This window comes from Pteronotus mesoamericanus, unplaced genomic scaffold, assembly GCF_021234165.1.
Source record: "Pteronotus mesoamericanus isolate MK-2021 breed Mesoamerican mustached bat unplaced genomic scaffold, CSHL_Meso_final contig_20, whole genome shotgun sequence".
NCBI lineage: Eukaryota > Metazoa > Chordata > Mammalia > Chiroptera > Mormoopidae > Pteronotus > Pteronotus mesoamericanus.
The window spans coordinates 15,088,356-15,108,241 of NW_026555085.1; the positions used below are offsets into that span (position 1 = coordinate 15,088,356).

At 45.4% G+C, this 19,886-nt stretch overlaps 1 protein-coding gene across 2 annotated transcripts in view; it reads right to left on the reverse strand.

Annotated features, from left to right (window-relative positions):
• Positions 1 to 1,420: 1,420 nt before the first annotated feature.
• Positions 1,421 to 19,886, reverse strand: part of CLIC5 (chloride intracellular channel 5) — a 146,588-nt gene continuing 128,122 nt past the window's right edge. Inside the window, exons 5-6 of one of the 2 annotated variants that reach the window (XM_054569445.1) lie at positions 11,821 to 12,005; positions 1,421 to 6,184 (exon numbers count right to left, since the gene is read on the reverse strand). In XM_054569445.1, coding sequence (XP_054425420.1) covers positions 6,017 to 6,184; positions 11,821 to 12,005 — 353 coding nt within the window. In that variant the 3' untranslated portion in view covers positions 1,421 to 6,016. The remainder of the gene's footprint in view (positions 6,185 to 11,820; positions 12,006 to 19,886) is intronic. The other variant, XM_054569446.1, reaches the window with a different exon arrangement.

Genomic DNA, 19,886 nt, shown 5'->3' on the forward strand with positions numbered 1-19,886 from the left:
GCAAACAGTGGAAACACGGAACACCTCCTGAGTGAACAATATGATGACCAATAAGTTAGTAACAACAAGAAGAAACTTAGCTAATATATCACTTAGGATGCCTTTGGCCATTCACAATAATAATAAACAAACAACACAAAACCATTTTCAAACAACCTGGGATATATTATATGTAATTAGAACCAGACTTTGCGAATGCAGCAGTTCAGTGGTCCCATCAATGACCTGGGCTCTCTCCATTCCTGCTGCCTTTTGCAGGTGTTGCCTTTGCCTGGAGGCCTGCCTATCATGGTCTCTAGAGGGTACCAGCAGTTGCAGGCCCCACATCCACATCCTGAGGCAGCACCAAAGGCAGTGACTTAAGAGTCACTTTCTTCAGAACAAGGGGATCTTTCTCAGAAGTTCCTGTACAAATATTCCCTCACAATACTAGGTGGAACTTGGTCAAAAGCCTACTCAGAAACCAACCACAGCCAGGTGATGGGCTCAAACCATTCATGATTCACCACTGCAGTGGGGGATTGAAAACACTCTCACCTGAGTCACATAAGGGCAGGGAGAGAGTGGGCAGGTGGGAGTGGGGAGGCCTGGGGAGGTGGATTCCTGACCCAGTCAGAGCTCTGCTAGGGAAGACAGGGCTGGTCAGGACGGAGAGATGACACTGACGACATCTGCTACCCCTGTGCTGAGGTGCTGCACCTACCAGGACCGGCCCTCTGCGTCAGGTGCTTCAATCCACCCAAGGTATTGAGAAGCTGGGTTCTGAGAGAGCATTGAGGGCACAGGGAACTGCCAGAACCTTCGCACCTTCTAGCAGCGTGAATGCTCACAGAGGTCTTTATCAGGTATTATGATGGCTTCGGGTGAAACTAACTGAGGACTCCGGAGTCCTTAACCCAGAGTCAGAGATGTGGTGCAAAGGCTGGGAATCTCAGGCCAGGAGCACTGAGGGGGCTTGGCCACGGATGGCCATGCTTTGGGTGGAGGTAGAACAGTATTTTAAGTGTCTTAAATCACTCCTGGACTGTCTCTGTTGGCTTTCCCCAGGTCCTACAATACAGATAGGAAATTGAAATTAGACACATGAAAGAACTTCAGAATACTTTGTTTATCTAGCCATGTATTATGATAAAATTTTAGCCTTGCTAAAATAAAAGTCAGTTTTGGGATGGCTGGGTCACCAGCTTTTTGCTTTTTCTTCTTGTATTCTGCCTTTGCTTTTTATTTGCTTTTAATTTTTAAGGAGAGTAAACATATTTTCTTTTATAAAAATTTATTTTGTAACTGGAAGTCTGTATTTTCTTTTATAATGGAAAATAAAGTAACCTTTATTTTGGAAAAAAAATAAGTATTTCATAGTTGTCATTTAAAATAGCCCAAGAAATCCCCACCTCAAAGAAGAAGTCTGATGATCACTCTGGTAATATTTGAAAATAAACCAACTTTATTTGAATCAATCAATACCAATCAAGACTGGAGAAGAAATTTATAACTGGTTCAGGAAAACACTCAGCAAGATCTTCATTAAAAGGCATTTTACATTCATTAAGGCTGGAAAGCAAGTCCTGTTATTTTATCACCACAGTTAAAAGGTCTTGAGAAAATCAAGTAACCATTGTTAGGAGTGTCTTTATAAAATGAAATGTTTGTTCTGTCATAAAAGCTAAACATCTTTTGCTAAATTAATTAACTCTCCAGCTTATAAAATGGGACAACCAGGTGCTCAGGAAAGTGAGACAAATTCAAACATCAGCTGGATATTTTATGTTTTAAATATATGTGAAATCTCTAGCTATCAATACATACCTTAGATAACTGGATCCTTAAAACTATGTTTTGCCATAAAACAGATTGCTTTTATAGAAACTCAGATTAGCCCAAACCCTCTAATGAGGCCATCTTTTATTTTATGTTTGGTTAGGGAGGAAAGGATTGGATCTGTTTCCCTAAGTAATATTAAATAAACTTATGCACACTTGAGTCATTCCTAATTATGAACTGAAAGTATGCTGAAACTAAGCTGGGAAAATAATATTGACAAAGGGGGAGAAACATGCACGCATGAGGCAGGCACACGTGGCTGGGTTTGAATGCTGAAGAGCAATGCACAGAAGCCAGTAGTCCCTGTGCGCAAGAAAGGCCCAAGGCCAGTGACGTGACCCCATCGGTTCTCCTGATCTCAGAACCAGGCCGCTTTACATGCACATTTCTTTCCCTAATGCTTAAGGTTCTTTTTAATGTCATATGCAAAAATAAAGAAGTGATCCCTTGGGAATGGTGGTCTTAACTCTTAGAGTTAATTTTAACTCTAAGTTAATGATTCACTTTTCCAAGGAGGGAGACACCATCCTCTTGACTTGCTCTGCTGTTGAAATTGCTCCAGGCCGGTAGGAATCGGGCTGAGACATACCAGTACCACCTGGATATCTGCTGCCTCTGGGCCAACTTAATTTTAGACACAGACTCCCACGGGTTTCTCATGATGAAAAACTCTTACTAGAACACCTGCACCTTCCTGACTCTACCGCCCTTTTAATTTTATTTTTTCCAGATCTTGCTGATTCCTTAGAACTTTAGGCTCTATTTCAGGAGTGATCCATTTTGTGACAATTCTACGGTGCTTTGCATCTTCTGCTGGCAAAGTGGCCAGTGGACACAGGTGTGGTGAAGAGCTTCTGTTGCTTCATTTGACAAATGCTAGAAAACATGTTTGTTTCCTAACGAAAATTCAGGATCCTCACTGGCCGCACCAGCAAGAGAAGTGACCACTCGGGACCTGGGAAGCTGAAGCTGGTATGAAATCCTGTGGCCAAAGAAACTGAGTGTTTTTCACTTTCCAATTCCTTAGTTTGGTGCCAGGTAGCTGTACCCTTTGGTTAAACAAGATCCTCATACGGGTGCCTGTGACTCTGGATTGCCAGACATTTATTTGACTTCCTTTGTCAAGAGATGAAGGCAAACAACAGAAGGAACTATGCTCTGGATCAATCAAGATTTTATTTATTTAGCTCATCTTTTATAGTTATTAAAATTTTATCCAATAGCTTCACTCTGGGCCAGCCTGAGAGGTAGACAGCGCCGAGTAGACGGGCAAATTCAACACAGTCATTCGGAGTTTGGCTCCTGCTTCTGCCTCTGCCTTCCACTATGCTACCCCACAAAAAAATAGTGACATGAAAGTCACAGGAAAGAAATAAGTTAAATACAAAACAGGATTTCAACCCAAATTAATCCCTTTTCTGGGCCACTGAAAAGCTTTCTGAGGGATTAGTATTCACTCAAGACCAATGACAAGGGTCACTTCCTGTCTTAAAACTCTGGAGTGTGGGGTCTAGCTGCAAACCTTCAGTACTCCCTGAGTCGGTTCTGGGAACACCTAAGAACCTACCACACTGTTGTTGGGAGATGATTTGCTGTGTATAAGAAATGGGTGTGGCCAAAGCCCAGGAGGCTGATGAATCTAAAGAAAAACCTCTTTTCAAAAAAAAAAATAATAATAATAATAATTAGAAGGTAATGTTATTATAATTTAAAAATACTCTGATAAATCTGGCCATAAGACCTTAAATCTCTAAGTCAATAGTTGCATTATATGATAATGTACTGTCGAAATAAAAAGATATTCCTGAATTAAGTATCCTTCCATCTCTAACTCCTCTCCCTCTTTTAAATAGTTATAAGTAATCATATATGTGCCCCCCCCAGTGCCTATTAATATTGTTATTTACATAAAATTAAGTCAACCGCAGAAGGAGCATCTAGAAACAACAATATTGATTTGGTTTGCCTGTTTGTTTTTAAAGACTGCTTTTAAAGACTGGCCAGTTATTGGAATTCTGAATATCAAATCGGGGTTGCTAGTGTCTGCCAACCCCTCCGGGGCAGCTGGCCCCCCTGGCATCCTTCTGTTTTCTCTGTTGCCCTGGCTGTGCTGCATGGATGTGCTTCAAGAGCAGGGCCACTGCGGGGCTCAGGGAAGCAGACCGCCTTTCAGGTCCTGGTGCCTGTGCTGTGAAGGTCAGGGAAGGATTTCCCAGGACAAAAGGATTTCACACAAGTTAAAAGGCCTTTGGGATCATCTAAGCTTTCATCCCCCAGGAGGCCAGTTTGGGGCTTTTCTTTATGGTAAAAAAGACTATTTCCTCACCAGTCCTCCATTTTAACTACCTCCAGGGACAAATTTCCAGGGAGTTGTGGGAAGGATCCTTTAGAGGTGGAAATGAATCAACTCATTCTGCCTTTCAAAACTCTCAGGCTTATAAAATGTCCTACTGAGAAATTTCCTCTTCCTCAGTGGGCTGAAGGACGCCCCCTGCTTCCTCCCTTTTCTGCTCTGATCAATGGGCCACTTTTTTCTTTAGAGATCCCTGGAGGCAGGTAGGTCCAGGGATTGCTTGGGTTAGAATTTGTTGATGTTTCTATGGAAAAGACCCATGCTGCCCTGCCCTCCCTGAGCAATGAGCCAAGTCCTGGGGCTTTCCGGCATTTGGGAACCTCACTCTCCGCCGACAGGCAACATAGAGGGGAGGATTGTTGAAGGTGAGGGTCTGTGGCGGGTGGATTTCCTCACAGGGAGCTCCCCGGGAGAGGGAGCTGATGATTAGTTCATTTCTCTTAGTTTCCTTTGCACTGGTCCCCATGCTCAAGGAGGGTAAGAGTCTAAGGAGGTGAAACTCAAGAAGGACATCTAAGGAGAGCAATATTATCTAAAATAAAGTTTCCTTTTCTTCACCTGGTAGTTGAGTCAGATGGGAAGAACATTAACCCAGGTGGACATATTTTTTTTTCAAGTTCCAATCACATGGTTTCCCAGTCAGAAAGGCTCAAGGACTTTCTTCCTAAGGTTCCATGATCATGCCCCCTCCTCACTGTGACTCTCACCCATCAGAGGCTGTGGTGGAATCAATCCAGAGCGGCTGCCTGAGGGCACCCAGATAGCAGGTCCGCATCCAGAAACAACTTGAAGAGCCTGCAAAGTCATTTTTGGCCAATTCCTGGGTTTTTTGCTATAAGGTTGGTAGTTACATGACATCACCAGTTCAAGACTTAGTTAGATCATGAGACTGAAGACCTGTCTTCAAAATTCCCAGGGATCCTTGAGCAGCATAAAGGACTTTTTCATCTTCACCCATCCCTCCACCTCCAATGCGCATCTGCTTTCTCATGGACCAAAATTCACTCATAGAAAAACATAGTCAAACCCAGGCATGTAACCTGCAACAAAGCAACTACCCCTAAGCAAGCAAACCCCGTGGCTGGTAGACCCCTGTGGGCCTTTTGGCATCAACACTGCTCCCTCCCCTCCCTGTCCCAGTCCCCCCGGTTTGGAATACCATGCCAATTTCCTTTCCTGACAAGGCCTGGGTAGCATAAAAACAAAGGTCCGTGTCAGCCAGGTGCACGATAACATTGCAACATTCACAGCACTGTGGTAAACTGAGACTGCGCCCAAAGTGCCCGGTGTGACAGGAGGGCCAGAAAGTAGTGAGTGACTCGAGGTGTATCTGCCAGATGCCAAAATCCACAGCCCGCTCAGCCCCTCTCCATTCACTCTCTCTGTCTCCCCTAAGAGCAGGGGAACTCTTTCTAATAAGAACTAAGATGGCATTTGTCCTTGGCCTTGGAGTTACTGACAAAGAGGAGGACGGAGGAGGACATGGCATTGCATGTTTCTAATGCATCTGAGGAGATATTTTGATATTGGCAGAAGGGGCCAGTGACGATCCCACACATGGGTTCTCCAACACTGACCCCAAATACACTGAACTCAGACCAGGCCCAAAGGCTGAGAGTTTGACTATTTCTAGCATTTCTGCTTGCAGATTCCTGTGTGATCAGATGGGGTTGGCGCTGACCTTCACAAAATACAGCAGGTGGAAGTTCTAATGATGCCAGCAAGTTGCGGCCTGACCAGTAAGGAGTGTCTCAAGGCAATGTGGAAGAGGAGTTGTGAAGCTGGAGTCCTTTGGGAGAAGCTGAGCTCTTCTGCAGCAGTGATGGGGCCAGGTGGCTGTGCTCAGGATCGGTTGAGGCGCTTGGCGACATCGGCATAGGCCAGCTCTATCTCTGAGTCAGCCGCACAGGTGTTGGTGAACTCATCCCGGGCGTAGGCATTCTTGAGGTACCGCCACAGGCCTGTCATCTCAGCTGGGAAGTCATAGTTGCGGTATTTCTTGGCCACAATCTACAACAGGGAGGGCAGGACAGAGACGGTGTGAGGGCATGAAACAAATCACTGAGAAGGTGTATGTTAGCACGTGACCCAGCGAGTGCGCACAGTGAAACGCCCTCCATGCATCGCGACGGGCCAGCAGCAAAACGTCTGTAATGCAAGGGGGCAGTGCCACCTTCTTATTTAGTCTCATTTTATTTTAATTTATTTTGTTTTGTGTTATTTTATTGTATATATCTTTATATAATTTGCCCTTTGCCTTAGTGATTCAGCCTCTACAGATTTTTTCTTAGGAAATAATCATATATGTACACAAAGATTTAGCTAGACGTATATGATCACAGGACTACTTGGAATGGCAAAAAAAAAAACACCCCAAAATGGTACACAACACAAACGTCCAGCTACATATGAATGGAAAAATACATTATCATATGTGATGCAGTGGTATCCTGGAGAGCCATTAAAAATGACACTGCAGAGGGAACTCCAGTAATCTGGAAAATTCTTCAAGCTAGATCATTAAATTTAAAGTACAGTATAACATATTTGGAGACATATGTATGATGGCTAAAAGTATATGTACCAATGTATTACCAATGGTTATGTTTAATTAATAGAGCTAGAGTCAATTTTTTTCTATTTTCCCTTATCCATTCTCTTTTACATAAGCATCCTTATTTATAAAAGGGAATAAAAACATAAAAAGTAAGTTAGAAGTTGGAATGCATATATAGGTTCAGGATATTAAGTGGGACTGAACAAATAGTGATTTCTGTGCTCTCCCCAGTTGCCATATTGGGGGCTGTGGACTTGGGCGCTCTGGGGAAGTGGTATTTGCATTGTGAGAAATGGTAGCATAGTGGTGAAAAGCATGGGCTCTGGATCCCAGCTGCCTGGACCTGCAACCCTGACTCCACTTCTAAACAGCTGTGTGACCTTAGACTAGTTACTTAACCTCTCTGAGCTCCAATTCCTTTATCTCTAAAATGGAGGTAATAATAGGATCAACCTTAGAGTAATAAATTAGTTAACACACATAAACATTTATAGGGGTGGCTGACTCAGACTCAGGTCTGAAGAAACATGACCTATTATTATAATGCATTGAGACCTACCTTTTACCCATTTGCGTGCATTCCTTCATAGAGAGGGGCAGGGTGGTCTCTTTTATAAGGTCTCACTCGCCAGGGAGGACTCCACAGACTTGTGACCTGTGTGGTCACATGGGCCTCACACTCAGAAGGCTCCTGCTCTTGGTTTAATGCTTTGTTGTCAATGTCTAGAAATTCCAAATGCTTTGTTTTCACTGTGTGCACAGGGGCCTGCACATTAGGTGGCCCTTCCTCTAGCCCCCCAGGGGTTGTGGTGGGGATAGCAAAGGGTAGCCTCTTCCCTGAAGCACTGACTTCTGACTCCTTCACTTGCTTTCTTCTTAGAGAGGGCCCCAGACCATTGTCCCCAGGATCCTCCCACTCAGAGAACCCCCAGGTCAGCCAGTCTGGGTTTTCATCCCCCTTTTGTTTCCGGGGCAAACTGCACTGAGTGAAGGACAATGATGACCTACTGCATGGAGAGCTCAGCCTCACAGCTATGATCACGTTTCCAAGGAGGGTGCATTCTCCCCCTCCATTCACCTACATCAGTTTTGAACTTTTATTACAGCACTAAGGTCTATCTATTCTGAATCACAGTTACTGTTTCAGGATCTCTCTCACTTTCCTAGGCGTGAGCAGCCTAAGGTGGGAACCACAGCTTCTTTATTTCTGTACCCCTCGATGATCTAAATAATGCTTTTGATCAGAGTAACCACATAGCAAACATCTATTTACTATGTGCTCTACTCTAGGGGCTGCTGTGAGCACTTTAAAAGCTACTTAAACTGATAAATAACTTGATAAGGCAGAGGGTATTATATTCCCATTCTGCAGATGAGAAAAGCAAATTAAAGAGGTTAAGAAGGGCTTCAATAAGCAATCGTATTTAATCTTTACCATCGTCAGTTATCTTAACATCAAAATGCATTGAGTGTCAACTGTAATAAAATCACCTAATTTTAAAGCCTGAAGATCCTTAGCACTGAGCAAACTGAAGCCACCAGAGATTTAGTGGCTTACACAACATGACACAGGAAAATAATTAATTCAACCAATATTACGGAGTAATCACTAATATTTACTGCAGTGCCTACTTTCTAATCCACAATTCTCTCCACTTGGCCACTCAGCCCTATGTAAGTGATAAAGGAATAGCTCTACATAGAATCCCTCTAGTGCCAGTTTTTCCGGTGTTGGTGCTCATCTCCGAACCTACCCTTGCATGTATTTGCTTCTTTGAGATGCTGGGGCTGAGACAGCTCAAATCACGCTTTGGCCTTGCCTGCGACTCCCTGTTAGACTCTACCAATAGGGGGCAATAGAGAGAAAGCCCTGAGGCTTGAGGAGGGAGGCCGGATGTGCCCCTTCCTGTTGGTTTCTTGCTCCTGTCCATCTTTTTTGCTCCTGTAACAGCAGCTGCATCCAGTTTGCTGTTTTGCCAGTACTCACAGTGTCATCGCACCAGATCAGAAAGGCCAGCGCACAACAGTGACCCCCCTGCAGAGACTGGGTTCCAGTCCCACAGGCTGCCCTCTGAACTTGGCCCCCAGCATCAGCGGAGCGGCGTCTCCCCTCAGAGGTTCAAGGCCCCTCATCTAAGTTTCTAAGTTTTAATAACTCCAACCTCTTCCACTTGCTGCACCGCACCCCATCCTGGGGGTAGTACCTGCCTCCTAAAGGTGGAACTTCAGTGTACATCTTGTCTTCCTATTTCTTCAGTACTTACTACTTTTTTCTATTAAATTCTCTCCATGAAAATGACCTGTCTGGGGTACCCCTCCATGTTTTGTTTAGCTAAGGTGTTGCTAATCACTAAAGGTGAGGGATGAATCAGAGTCCTTCAGCAGGACACCCCCAAGAGGGAATGCTGGGGCCAGCACCCACCACCAGCTCTCCTTGGTCTCCCTACACTCACTGCAAGCTAAGGGCACCCTGGATTTGCCCACAAGCCTTTGGAAGAAGCAGCCTTGGCTAACAAGCAAATTCATGCAGCAGAGGTGGATTGCAAAGTGCTGGGGAGAGCAGCCTCAAGTCTCTCCATGATGGAACTTTAACTTCAAGGTTTTAAAGAATAGAATATGAGCTTGAAAACAGAAGAAATGCAATTTATGAAAACATATCCGTGTTCGTATCTCCCTTCCTTTTGGCTGCAGGGGCTGGACGGATCACAGTGCCAGGTGAAGGCCCAGGGAGGCTACACAAGGCCCACCATGTCCTCCCTGCCTGAATCTGTGCACCCACCTTAATGACAAAACTGGATGTTTCCTTGGGTGTTGGCTTGACCCGGAGAGGGGAGACATAGAAGGGAGCCAGACAACAAAAGTTCAAAGGGGTGAGGGGAGGAGAGGGACGCATGAGTGAAGGGCGACGACTCGCATAGGAAGCTCTGACGTTTGCAGGAACTTCCATGCTCATGTTCTGAATTTGCTCTTTCATATGCAAACACTTAGCTCCCACAGCCCAGATTAAGTTTTGGCATCCTCAGAAGCCGTGCTGGAGGCGTGACTTGGCTCTCTCTTCACTCTCTCTGCGCTTCAGAGGTCTGCCAGGTCTCTGGGATCTGATAAGCTGCATCAGCAGAAATCCAAGGAGACAGGAGGCCAGACCCAGCCTTTGTCCCCTCGCAGGCTATCCCCTCTCGGATCCCCAGCCTCTCCCAGGGAACCACTCGCTGAACTTCATCCTAGGACAGGGCAGTAACTTAGTCTTTTAGGGCTAAAAGGAACTGGAGAAATTGTAAGATGAAGCACAGGGCCTGGGAGATCCATTTGTTTACCTTACTCACCAAGCGTTCTTGAGTGGGTAGCCAGTACATGTTTGAGTGAGAGAGAAGAAAGAAGGAAAAGAGAGAGAGAAAAAACAAGCGAGAGGGAATAGAATCCACATCCCTTCTTTTAGCATGAGAAAAATGAATTCCGAAAAGAGTAAATGACCTGCCTCAGGCTCGTGCTGCCAGCTGGTAGCAGATATAAGACCATAACTTGGGTCTCCTGACTTCTAGAACTGGGGTCTTTCCATTACATCACTATGACACAGTAGGACTGAATTAGAATCGTTTTATCCTTACCAGTACCACTGTTCCTCAGGAAAGGAGAATAAAGTATGTTTTGGGGGTAGAGTCGGGTATACACTAATTAACAACTTCCAAGAGATATAGCTGGACCTACAGCTGACCACTGGCTTGGCCCTTAACCCAAAGTGTCTTCATATTAATAGGTTCTATTTGTTCAGTGCATCAGTACTGGTATGCATGATTCCCTCCCAGTCTCTAACTCAGACCAAGCCCATGGGAACACCAGCACACACCCAGCTGAGTGATTTCAACTCAAGCTGGCGTGTGCTGTGGTTGGAGGGAAGCCTGCATATCTAGCCCAGGACTTCAGCTGGAAAAGACAGGCAGATATCCAGCTGATGAGTGATTGAATCTGATTCCTTGCAGAGAAACATAGAAAGAAACTGGGTATCATAAAGACACAACTAGATGATAAAATGAGTATTTATTAAAGGGCCACCATATGCCCATCGTCATGCTTAGAGAAGGCCCTGTCCTCACAGAGTTTATTGTCTGACTGAGACAATAGCATGTGTATATAAACATGTGCACAAATAGAGAGCAATTGAATTCTATGACCCCATTGTATTTTTCTCTAGGCTGATGAATGTCAGGAAAGGATGTGAGAAGTGTTAGTTTAGAAAGCTTTTGAGGACACAACTGCTGTCTCCAAATGAGATGAAAAGAACAGCCCTGTCCCATGTTGTTGCAGAGAACAAGGGGTAGCAGGGAGCCTGTTTGGAAGGCTGTTTTAATCATCAGTCATCCAAAATGGCAGGTCTGCCTTGTGAGGCAGAGGGCTCTTCATCCTCAGAAATCTGTGGTCACTGCTGCACAAGAGCCTGTCACAGATGCACGGAAAGTGGCCCAGTTTGGGATGACCTCGGAATTCCTTTCCTTACAACTCACAGATCCTAAGATTCATATAGGAAAGGATTATATTGCCTGTGGAAAATGGTCAGAAAGTAAAACAGTAAAAAAATGGTGTCACTTCTTGCAGCCTCCATCTCCTCAGCTGATAGACGAGGAAGAGGCCTGCCCACCCTAGGGGGTTGCCAGAGGGAATGAAGGGGCGGGTCTGTGCACAAAGAAAACGTGCCGATGAGGGCACATTAGTCCAGAAGGGGTGGCCAGTGAAAACCTCTGAGGAAGAGGCGAGGAAGAGGCCTTTGGAGTGATAGGACTATATATATTTGATACGATAATAGTAACCATTATATATTGCGCCCTTACGATATGCCATGCACTTCATGTATATTATTCTCCCAATAACCCTAGAAATAAGCAACCTATGCCAATTTTACAGGTGAGGAATGGCACTCAGATGGCCTGTACAGCTAGCGCACAGTGGAGGCCGCCTTTGGGTCCCCTATTCATGTGATTTCAGAGCCGAGGCTCTGACCAGCAGGTGACCCTGTTCTTGGCTCAACCTCACAGGTGACACCTGTCTATGATGGAATAGGATCTGGCAAGCACTGATGTGGGCAGAGCCCTCTTACTTTGACCACATGAAGCTTGGGCAACAGATTGCAGTCGGCCAGGGTCAGCTCGTCCCCATCCAAGAACTTGCGCCGGGAGCCCTTGTCGTCGTCCCCGCAAGTGCTGGCATCGATCTCCTCTGGCAGAGGGGTGTTCAGGTAGTCATCCAATTTCCTCAGTGCCTTGGTCAGGCCTCTCTCAAGGGCTGGCAGGGAACAGCAAAAGAAGTGTCTTTAGTCAAACTTGCCACCAAATACAGCCTCAGTCTTCACAGTAAAGCGGCCTATCCCAAATCCTGTCCCCTCACCACACTGCCAGCTCACGCCACACTGCCAGCTCACCACACACTACAGAACATCTAGCAGCCATTAGCATGACGCAGTATAAGAGTATCAAATGGCCTGAGAAAGCAAGCCTTAACCAAACAACAGACACTAGCTACGGTAATCTCTTTTTAAAGATAAATAATAGATATATTCATAGATGCAACTATTAGCATACATATCAAAGTTTAGCGCTGCTTATCTTCCGAAGATGCAACAACAGCAGTCTACTTTCATTTTTCTTTTTTGCTTATGTCTATTTTTCCAATATTCCACAATTAACCCACACAATTTTGTATAAAGAAAGGGCTGTTAAATAAGTAAATAACAACTGTATAGCAGTCCCAGGACAGAGATACATCAGATTTTGTGGAAGCATTAAATACAGTTAACCCAACCTGAGAAGGGAGGGGACAAGCCTTCCAGGAGGGCAAGACGATACAGGAAAGTGAGGGGCCCTGTTTACTACCCCCCAGAGAACCAACGGGTGTGAGGGAGACATGCTTGTGTTTAACCTAGAGAAGGCTGTTCTAAAATTCAGGGCTGTTCCAAACAGAAGGGCCAGTGACCCAGGCAGTGCCCCCCCCCCCCCCCCCCGCAGAAATGTGCAGTCGCAGCTGTCAGCGACGCAGCTCCCAGGATGAACATTTACAGGAAGATAATGTGACGGAAGACATTGACAGTCTTGCCCCAATAATTATGCCTTCAGTCATTCATTTAGTCACAAGGGCAGAACGAAATACTCAAGAGAAGAACCCCAGAAACTCACTCTCACTGAGTTATTCCCCCCAGAATCTCATAGACCATTCCAGGCATGGAGTACCAACACAGCAACTGCCCACGTGAGTTCAGGGGACAAAGGTGGCGGAGGCGGCTGGTCATGCCATTCCTTAGCCACTGCACCTGTGTCATCAGCCCCATCTCCAACAGATGTTTCTCCTAGACTCTGGTTTACAATATGACATTGAGGTCATAGGAACCAGTTCTGATGTTAATACCAGCAGATAAAATGGGGTGCTCTCCCTGGAAGAAGAGCTTGGTGGATTGTCTCTTGTTCAGATTTTCCCAAATATGCTTTCTGTTAGCTACTCCTCACACAACCCGCATTTGTCTTTTCATAGAAGGCCTTTTGTTTGGGACAATGAAAGGACACCAGCCCAAGATAAATCAATTGAATGCTTACTGGAATGTTTAAAAACAGGCTGGAGGTTGGACATAGTTTCTCAATACTTCCTTCTCACTGGTGTGGCATTTGAACTTGTACTTCATCATCTGCTTTGTGTTTCCAGTTTGAGAGAACAGAATGAGCAAGGCTGGGAAAAATGCTTGTATTCCCCTTAGTAATTGTCTAGACTGGGATGGGGTTGCAAGCCTATTCAACAGCAATAGCAGAGGGTGGGTATTCAACAATACTTAGTATGCTCCCTCCCCCACTCCAAGTACTTGTGATTTATACTGGGATTGTTTGCTTCCTCAAATCCTTCTACCCTTTTCAGTTTTGGAGATTATGGCAAACTCTTAATTATAATGGAGAAGGAAGAAATCTAATAGAGTACCTGTTGAAATTTGACCAATTGATACCAGCCCAGGGAAAGAGACACATGATGGGAAAAGAGATGTTGCGAGTTCTGATTCCAAATGCCTCTTGGAGACCTGAGAAGGACACCATTCACATGTGTGTCCAAGTTGCCTGGTCTGAGGACTGCCATGACGTTTGGTGAGAGGGGCCTAGGGCAGCAACTGAAGCTCCTTGGGAGGATTGTTCTGGGTTGTTACAGAATAGCCACGGGGATATAAAGTTCAGCACAAGAACTATACTCAATAATATTATAAGAACTATGTATGTTGTTAGACTGGTACTAGTTTTTTCAGGGTGGTCACTTTTGTAAGTTACATAAGTGTCTAATTACTGGTACATAAACCTGAAGCTAATATATCGTATGCCAACTGTGATTGAAAAATTAAAAATTATTTAAAATCTTTTTTAACTGTCTCTCTAGCGATCGCTGGAGATGGAAGGGTAAAATTGACAATGGGCCTGGTTATTGCCTTCTGGCACAACTGCGTCAACACACCGCATCGGCCTGTTCTGAGAATGTCCTCCCTGTGTCAGTTTCATCAGTTACATTTGTGTTTTGGATCAGGAATGTGAAGGTTCAGTTGGTGATAATTATGGTAGAGAAAAGAGGAGACGAGGCAGCAGGGATGGGGCCATATGGCCTAGAGCTAATTCTGTGTTTAAATTTTGACCCCACCCTGGGTGAATTTCATGTGAGGCTGCTAAGACTTTCACTTCAAGGTCCCATAATTGCACGGGCCCCTTCCAAGGCCTTGAAGTTGACTTTTAAAAAATCTCTTATTAGTACTCATTGTATTGGCTTCAGATCCCACAAATCTTGGAAACATCCCTCATCTTGGCACTTCGCTAACTGTGACCTTGGGCAAGTTTCTCTACTCCATTGAGCTTTCATTTTCTCATCTCAGCTAAGGGACTAAAAAAATTCTAACCCTACAAAGCCATTGTGAGGATTAACTCAGATGACCCAGGGTCCATAGGAGGACACCCATTAAAGACAGCTACTGCTCTTGCATCACCAAACGTGACAGTCATCTTGCTTTCAGTCCCTCGCCTCATACCCTTGGTCAGTATGTTCCTAAAAAATCCAAAGTGTGGCAGAGAAAGAGAGATTCTAAGAAGCTCCAAGTATGAGGTCCAATCCCCAGAGGAGGAAATGAACAGCTCAGAGCTGAAGCTTTGCTTCTCTTGCTGACTTCACGTACAGCCACAGCCTGATCCTCATGGTCCCTGAGGATCCTTCTCAGTGACAAGCCGTGTGGAGAGGCACGACCAGAGGGAAATGGACGCCACAGGCCTGTGTGCTAACACGCTGCATATTATCGAATAACAAATGCCAGCGCCAATACATTCCTTGCCAGTTCTTTTCCGTCCTAGCTGCCAACTCACTCCTCTGACCCCGGCTCAATCTGGCATTCATAGAACTTAATTATCTCTCTCGGCTGACGGCACCCAGGTCCTGAAACCGTTGATGTTGAACTTTCTGCTCTGGTGAGCGCGAGGGGGATATGAAAGAAACCAGAGTAACCAGAAGACGTTAATTCCTGCAGTGTTCACATTTAAAACCCTCCCTCCAAGAAACGTTGTCTGAGTAGCAGGACGGGTTACCCTCAGACCGCAGCAAGCAAGCCTGAGGCCAGGGGACCCCGAGGCCCAGGGACACTAACGTCTCAGGCACTTGATGGATACCCAGTCCTCTAACTGCTTTCTTCCCCTCTCCACCCCACCCTTCCCATAAAGATTTATTCTGTACCACACACAAATGCGCTGGGTAAAATATGTGATGAGGAAACAAGGGGGAATAGTTCATAAATATTCTCAGCCATATGCAAACAATCTCAAATTTATTTTTCTCTTTTTAAGGAGGAAAAAAAAATCCACCCATTCCATGATCACTTCCAGATTCATTGAGGTTGATATTACATAAGACCCAATATTGTTTTCTCGTCATAGAGAAATAATGACTTGGAAACGGCAATTTGAGCTAAGAAAATAATATACTCTTACCAGGGCATGGAGGCTGAATGAGGACCCGGGAGCCAAGACTAGCTCAGCCTCCAACAAGCTCTTGCAAGCACAGCTGAGCCCTGGTTCACCGGCATGCTCTCTGCACCAGAGGTACTAGTCAGCACGCAGCCACGCAGCCCCCTGGGGCCCAGGTTCCCTTGCAGCAGAGCAGATGCCACAGGTGGTCTTTGGAAGGGCAGGCGCAGCTCTGTGGGCCCAGGCTGCTGTACTATCATTCTTTCTGGCACGTAAACTTTCCAGAACTCGCTAGATGAGAACTGAGGGTCCCCCTCTGACCGACGTCTACAGCCTGCACAGGGGTCTGTTCAACTCTCCATGGACGAGATTGTGGCTATGGGGCGCTGGCCCCAGGGCAAACATCTTCTGCCCCTCTGGGTCCCTCTAATCTTGTTCCCCAGCGCTAGCAAAAAAATTCACTTACTGAATTTCTGAAGTAGACCAGGATATTTATGTCATCTAGCATTTAAACACACAGTGAAGCTATGGAGATGGGAATCAGCACTCATCTCCATTTAACAGATAAAGAAACGGAGTCTTGGACTCATCCAAGGCACACACACAGGCGCAAGCAAACTGTTCGAACTACTCCTGGCATACAAAGAAAATGTACCTGCTTTTGTTTTTAACTATGTGGTTTTCCTACAAGCTCCCAGCCCTTGGGTGGTGGGAAAACAAGTTCAACTTAGTGCATTCTGGATTATAACCTAGTCTGATGTAATAATCTAATGGTCCCTCCAGAGACCTCTCAGTCACTTTTGCATGAAAATGCTCATTTTCCCAGACAGCCTCCTTGTCTACTCCCCTCCCTGAGTGCATGGGGATGGGAGTTCAGGGGCGGGGAACCCCCTGTGACCTCACGGCACTGAGAGAGCGAGTCCTGGGATCTATGGGGTGGAAGGTTTTGTGTCTCTTCCCAGTTACGCCAAATCTCTACTTCCTCCCAGAGTAACCACGGGATGTTGCCCCGAGAATGATGGTCAGAGGCGGCTGCTGGCCCCCCTCCAAAACCCTGGATGGACGCCCCAGCCGAGGGCCCCATAGGGCTTTAGAGACATGTCTTTAGTTCTTTGACCCCCCTGCCTCTCTTCCCCTTCATCTCCAAGTCCCCTGGGCAGAACAGGCGACCTTTCCTGTTCGTTTTCCTCTGACAAGAAGTCTGTCAACCACAGGGCAGCAAGCCTCCCTGTTAGCTGAGCCCTCCTGGTCTGGCTCTTAATGTGCTAAAATGGAGAAATAAAGGAATTTAGAACATTTTAAGACAACAGCTTGGCTTGCAAGGCTACTGTGTTGCTGAAAAGGCTATTTTGAATATCAGAAGCTAAATATTGAATTATTTTTTCTTTCTTGGAATTCCTCTAAAGAAACCCTCATCTCTCATGGGGCCAATGGATGCCTAAGACAGATTAGAATCATGAACTCAGAAAGGCAAGAGAAAAATATTTTCAAAATAGTAGCCTTACTATAGGAGTTAGGAGAAAAACCAGGATTTAAAAAACAGGCTGTTGGATTCCAAAATGTAAACTTCTTCCACTCTGCAAGGAGTGCCTGGGTGCCAAGGACCACCCCATGGCTCCCTGATGGCCCACTCACCTCTTGTGCCCTGGCTAGGGTGTGGCCGTGAGAACATCTCTCCTCCTGCCCTCCCTTCCAGCTAACCTGATAGCATGTTTGTCTTCCGCTGTGAGTGCCTTGATGTCAGCTGGAATTCTTGGCGCTCTCAGTGGCCATGACTGGGTCTGGAAGGAGAGAGCTACCGGGACCCTTCACATCATTGATCAACAACAAATAGCCACTCTGCCTGGACTCTCGGACCAATGTTCTCACATTGTCTGTGTGACAGCAAAACCTCTGGGTGAAAAGGGAGACACCCATTTGGGTTTTGCCTTTGAAGAAAAAATTATCTAGCTATTGAGAAATACCCAGAGGACTGTACAAAGTTTTTGCTTTTCATCCTCTCATTTGGAATCATGTCGATATAACCAAAGGATGAAAGAAAAACAGAAAGTACAGCTGTGGTTCAAGGGAGACCACAGCCTATATTTCTCTCGCCATCCTATTTTCTTGAAGAGAAACTACAAAGATAACCATACCTATTGACATTTGATCATTTTAAACATGAAAATAATGTCATGGGGGGAAAAAATCAAACTGTTAGAATTTAATATTACCTCTCCCTCACCTTTTGGAGGAAGGAGCCTTTCCTTAGAAGCAGAGAGAGGTCGAATTGCAAGATGCCCAGGGCTGAAAGTCCAGGAGAGAGGAGGGGCTGGAGCAGCCAGGCCCAGGAGAGTTGGGGGTGGTGAGAAGAGGAGCTCAGGCCCATTAGGCAGAAAGGTAGATGCTGCTGTTTTGAGGTGAGACAGGGATGCTCTAAGGTTATATTTAGGACATTTAGCTTTGTGGTGGACAGTGTAATTCCCTGCCCCACATGAAACCTGTAAAGATCTACATTCACTTTCCAGCTTGGGGAATTAAAGTCATATAGCTTTTCTTCCTTTAAGAGACGGTATGGTGACCCAGTTATGGCTGCGCTACATGAGAATGAATGACCACAGAGAGGCAAAATGATCAGGCAGGTGGAAACTGGGGCCCACACCCTCTGATCCTTAGTGACCCTTCTAGAAGACATAGCAAGTAAGGGGTCCCTTTGTCTCTTAAAGAACTGTCCATGCTCGGCCTTACAACACCCTGAGGCAGAAATAACAGCAGGGCTGTTGAAGATGGGAACTGGGCTTTCAGTGTTGGTTGGCCCTCCTCTGCTGTGCTCAGGCCCTCCAGCTATGTCAGCATGTCACAGGTATCATCAGGAAAGGGCCAGAGGGAACCTGGAAGGAGGGTCAGGTAGTCCTGAATTAGGCTCCCCAGAGAGGTAGCAGAGTGGTGCACTCTGGTGTCCAAGAGACTTGGGTTTGAACACTGGTTACCGTTGTTCACAGGTTGTTATTAAAGCGTCTTGTATGGAGTCTGGTGCCTAGTGGGACTTAACAAAAGAGAGCTGTTATTGTTATGGCTGTAGAACTTAAGTTGATGAGAGAATGGGAAGGAAGCAGAGAACTAGTGAAAGTCTAAGAACAAGAGATCAACTTGAGGCAGAAGTTGTGCGAGGTGAAGCTCATCCAAGCACCCCAGAACTTCTGGGTGCAAGGAGAACCCTGGAGCCCAGAGGATGAAGCTCACTCTTATATTTCCCAAGATGTTCAGGATCCCAAGTCTCCTGGAATCATCTTTTTGGGTTTGGTATTTTCCACTTCAGGCTACGTGGGTATGTCCAATTTTCTTGGTCTGATAGTTTGTAGATTTCATGTCCACCTTTGGCATAAGACAAAAGACACTGAACTTGGCCTCACAGCCAGAGAAAAGGATATTGTCAAATTGGCTCTGGCTATGAAAGACCCAGGGGCTCCTATGTGGGAAGCAGTTCCTGGGTCTCCATTTCTAGGCACTGGTGAAAACAGGAAAGGTGGAAAGACAAAGTGGTTTATGAGAAAGCAACGTGCAAGGGCAGCTTCAACAGATTCCCCACTGTTCCCTCATGTCCCTTCCGCTGGGGCCTGAGGAGGGTCGGCAGCTCATGCTGCCATGGCTGTTACTTGTATGTTCTAGAAAGGAGTTTGGCCTTGAATCGGAGGGTAAATTAAATGACGAATTCTGATGGTCCTTTCCTGCAAGAGGCCAGTAAATGATTCTTTACCCCCAAGGCATGATCCAAGTCTTACAACTATGAATTGGGATATAGGACACTGTTGGATGGTCCCACTGCCTTTTAGCAGAGAGACTCACCCAGCCAAATGGGGCACTCTGCTATATTTTTGAGGAATTCAGGAACTTTTCCTTGAGGAAGAGACAGATCTCTGTATAATTTCCTCCCTATGCCCTATAGGGGATCATTGTGAAGAATCACCTTTTTTTTTTTTTTTAAAATACCGCTCCACAAATCAACCTGAGATTTGCTCTATGTCCAGAAGTATTATTCCCAATAACAACAACAAAACATTTTTTAAAAGGCAAGTCTTTGGCTGTGTTTAAAACACCAGCAAGGTAAAGAATTTAAGTCACCTTTGGCATGCCCTGCCTCAGATTTTTATTATTTATTTATTTATTTATTTATTTATTTATTTTTTAGCATAAAGGGAGATAGGGATAGTAAACATAATTCCTG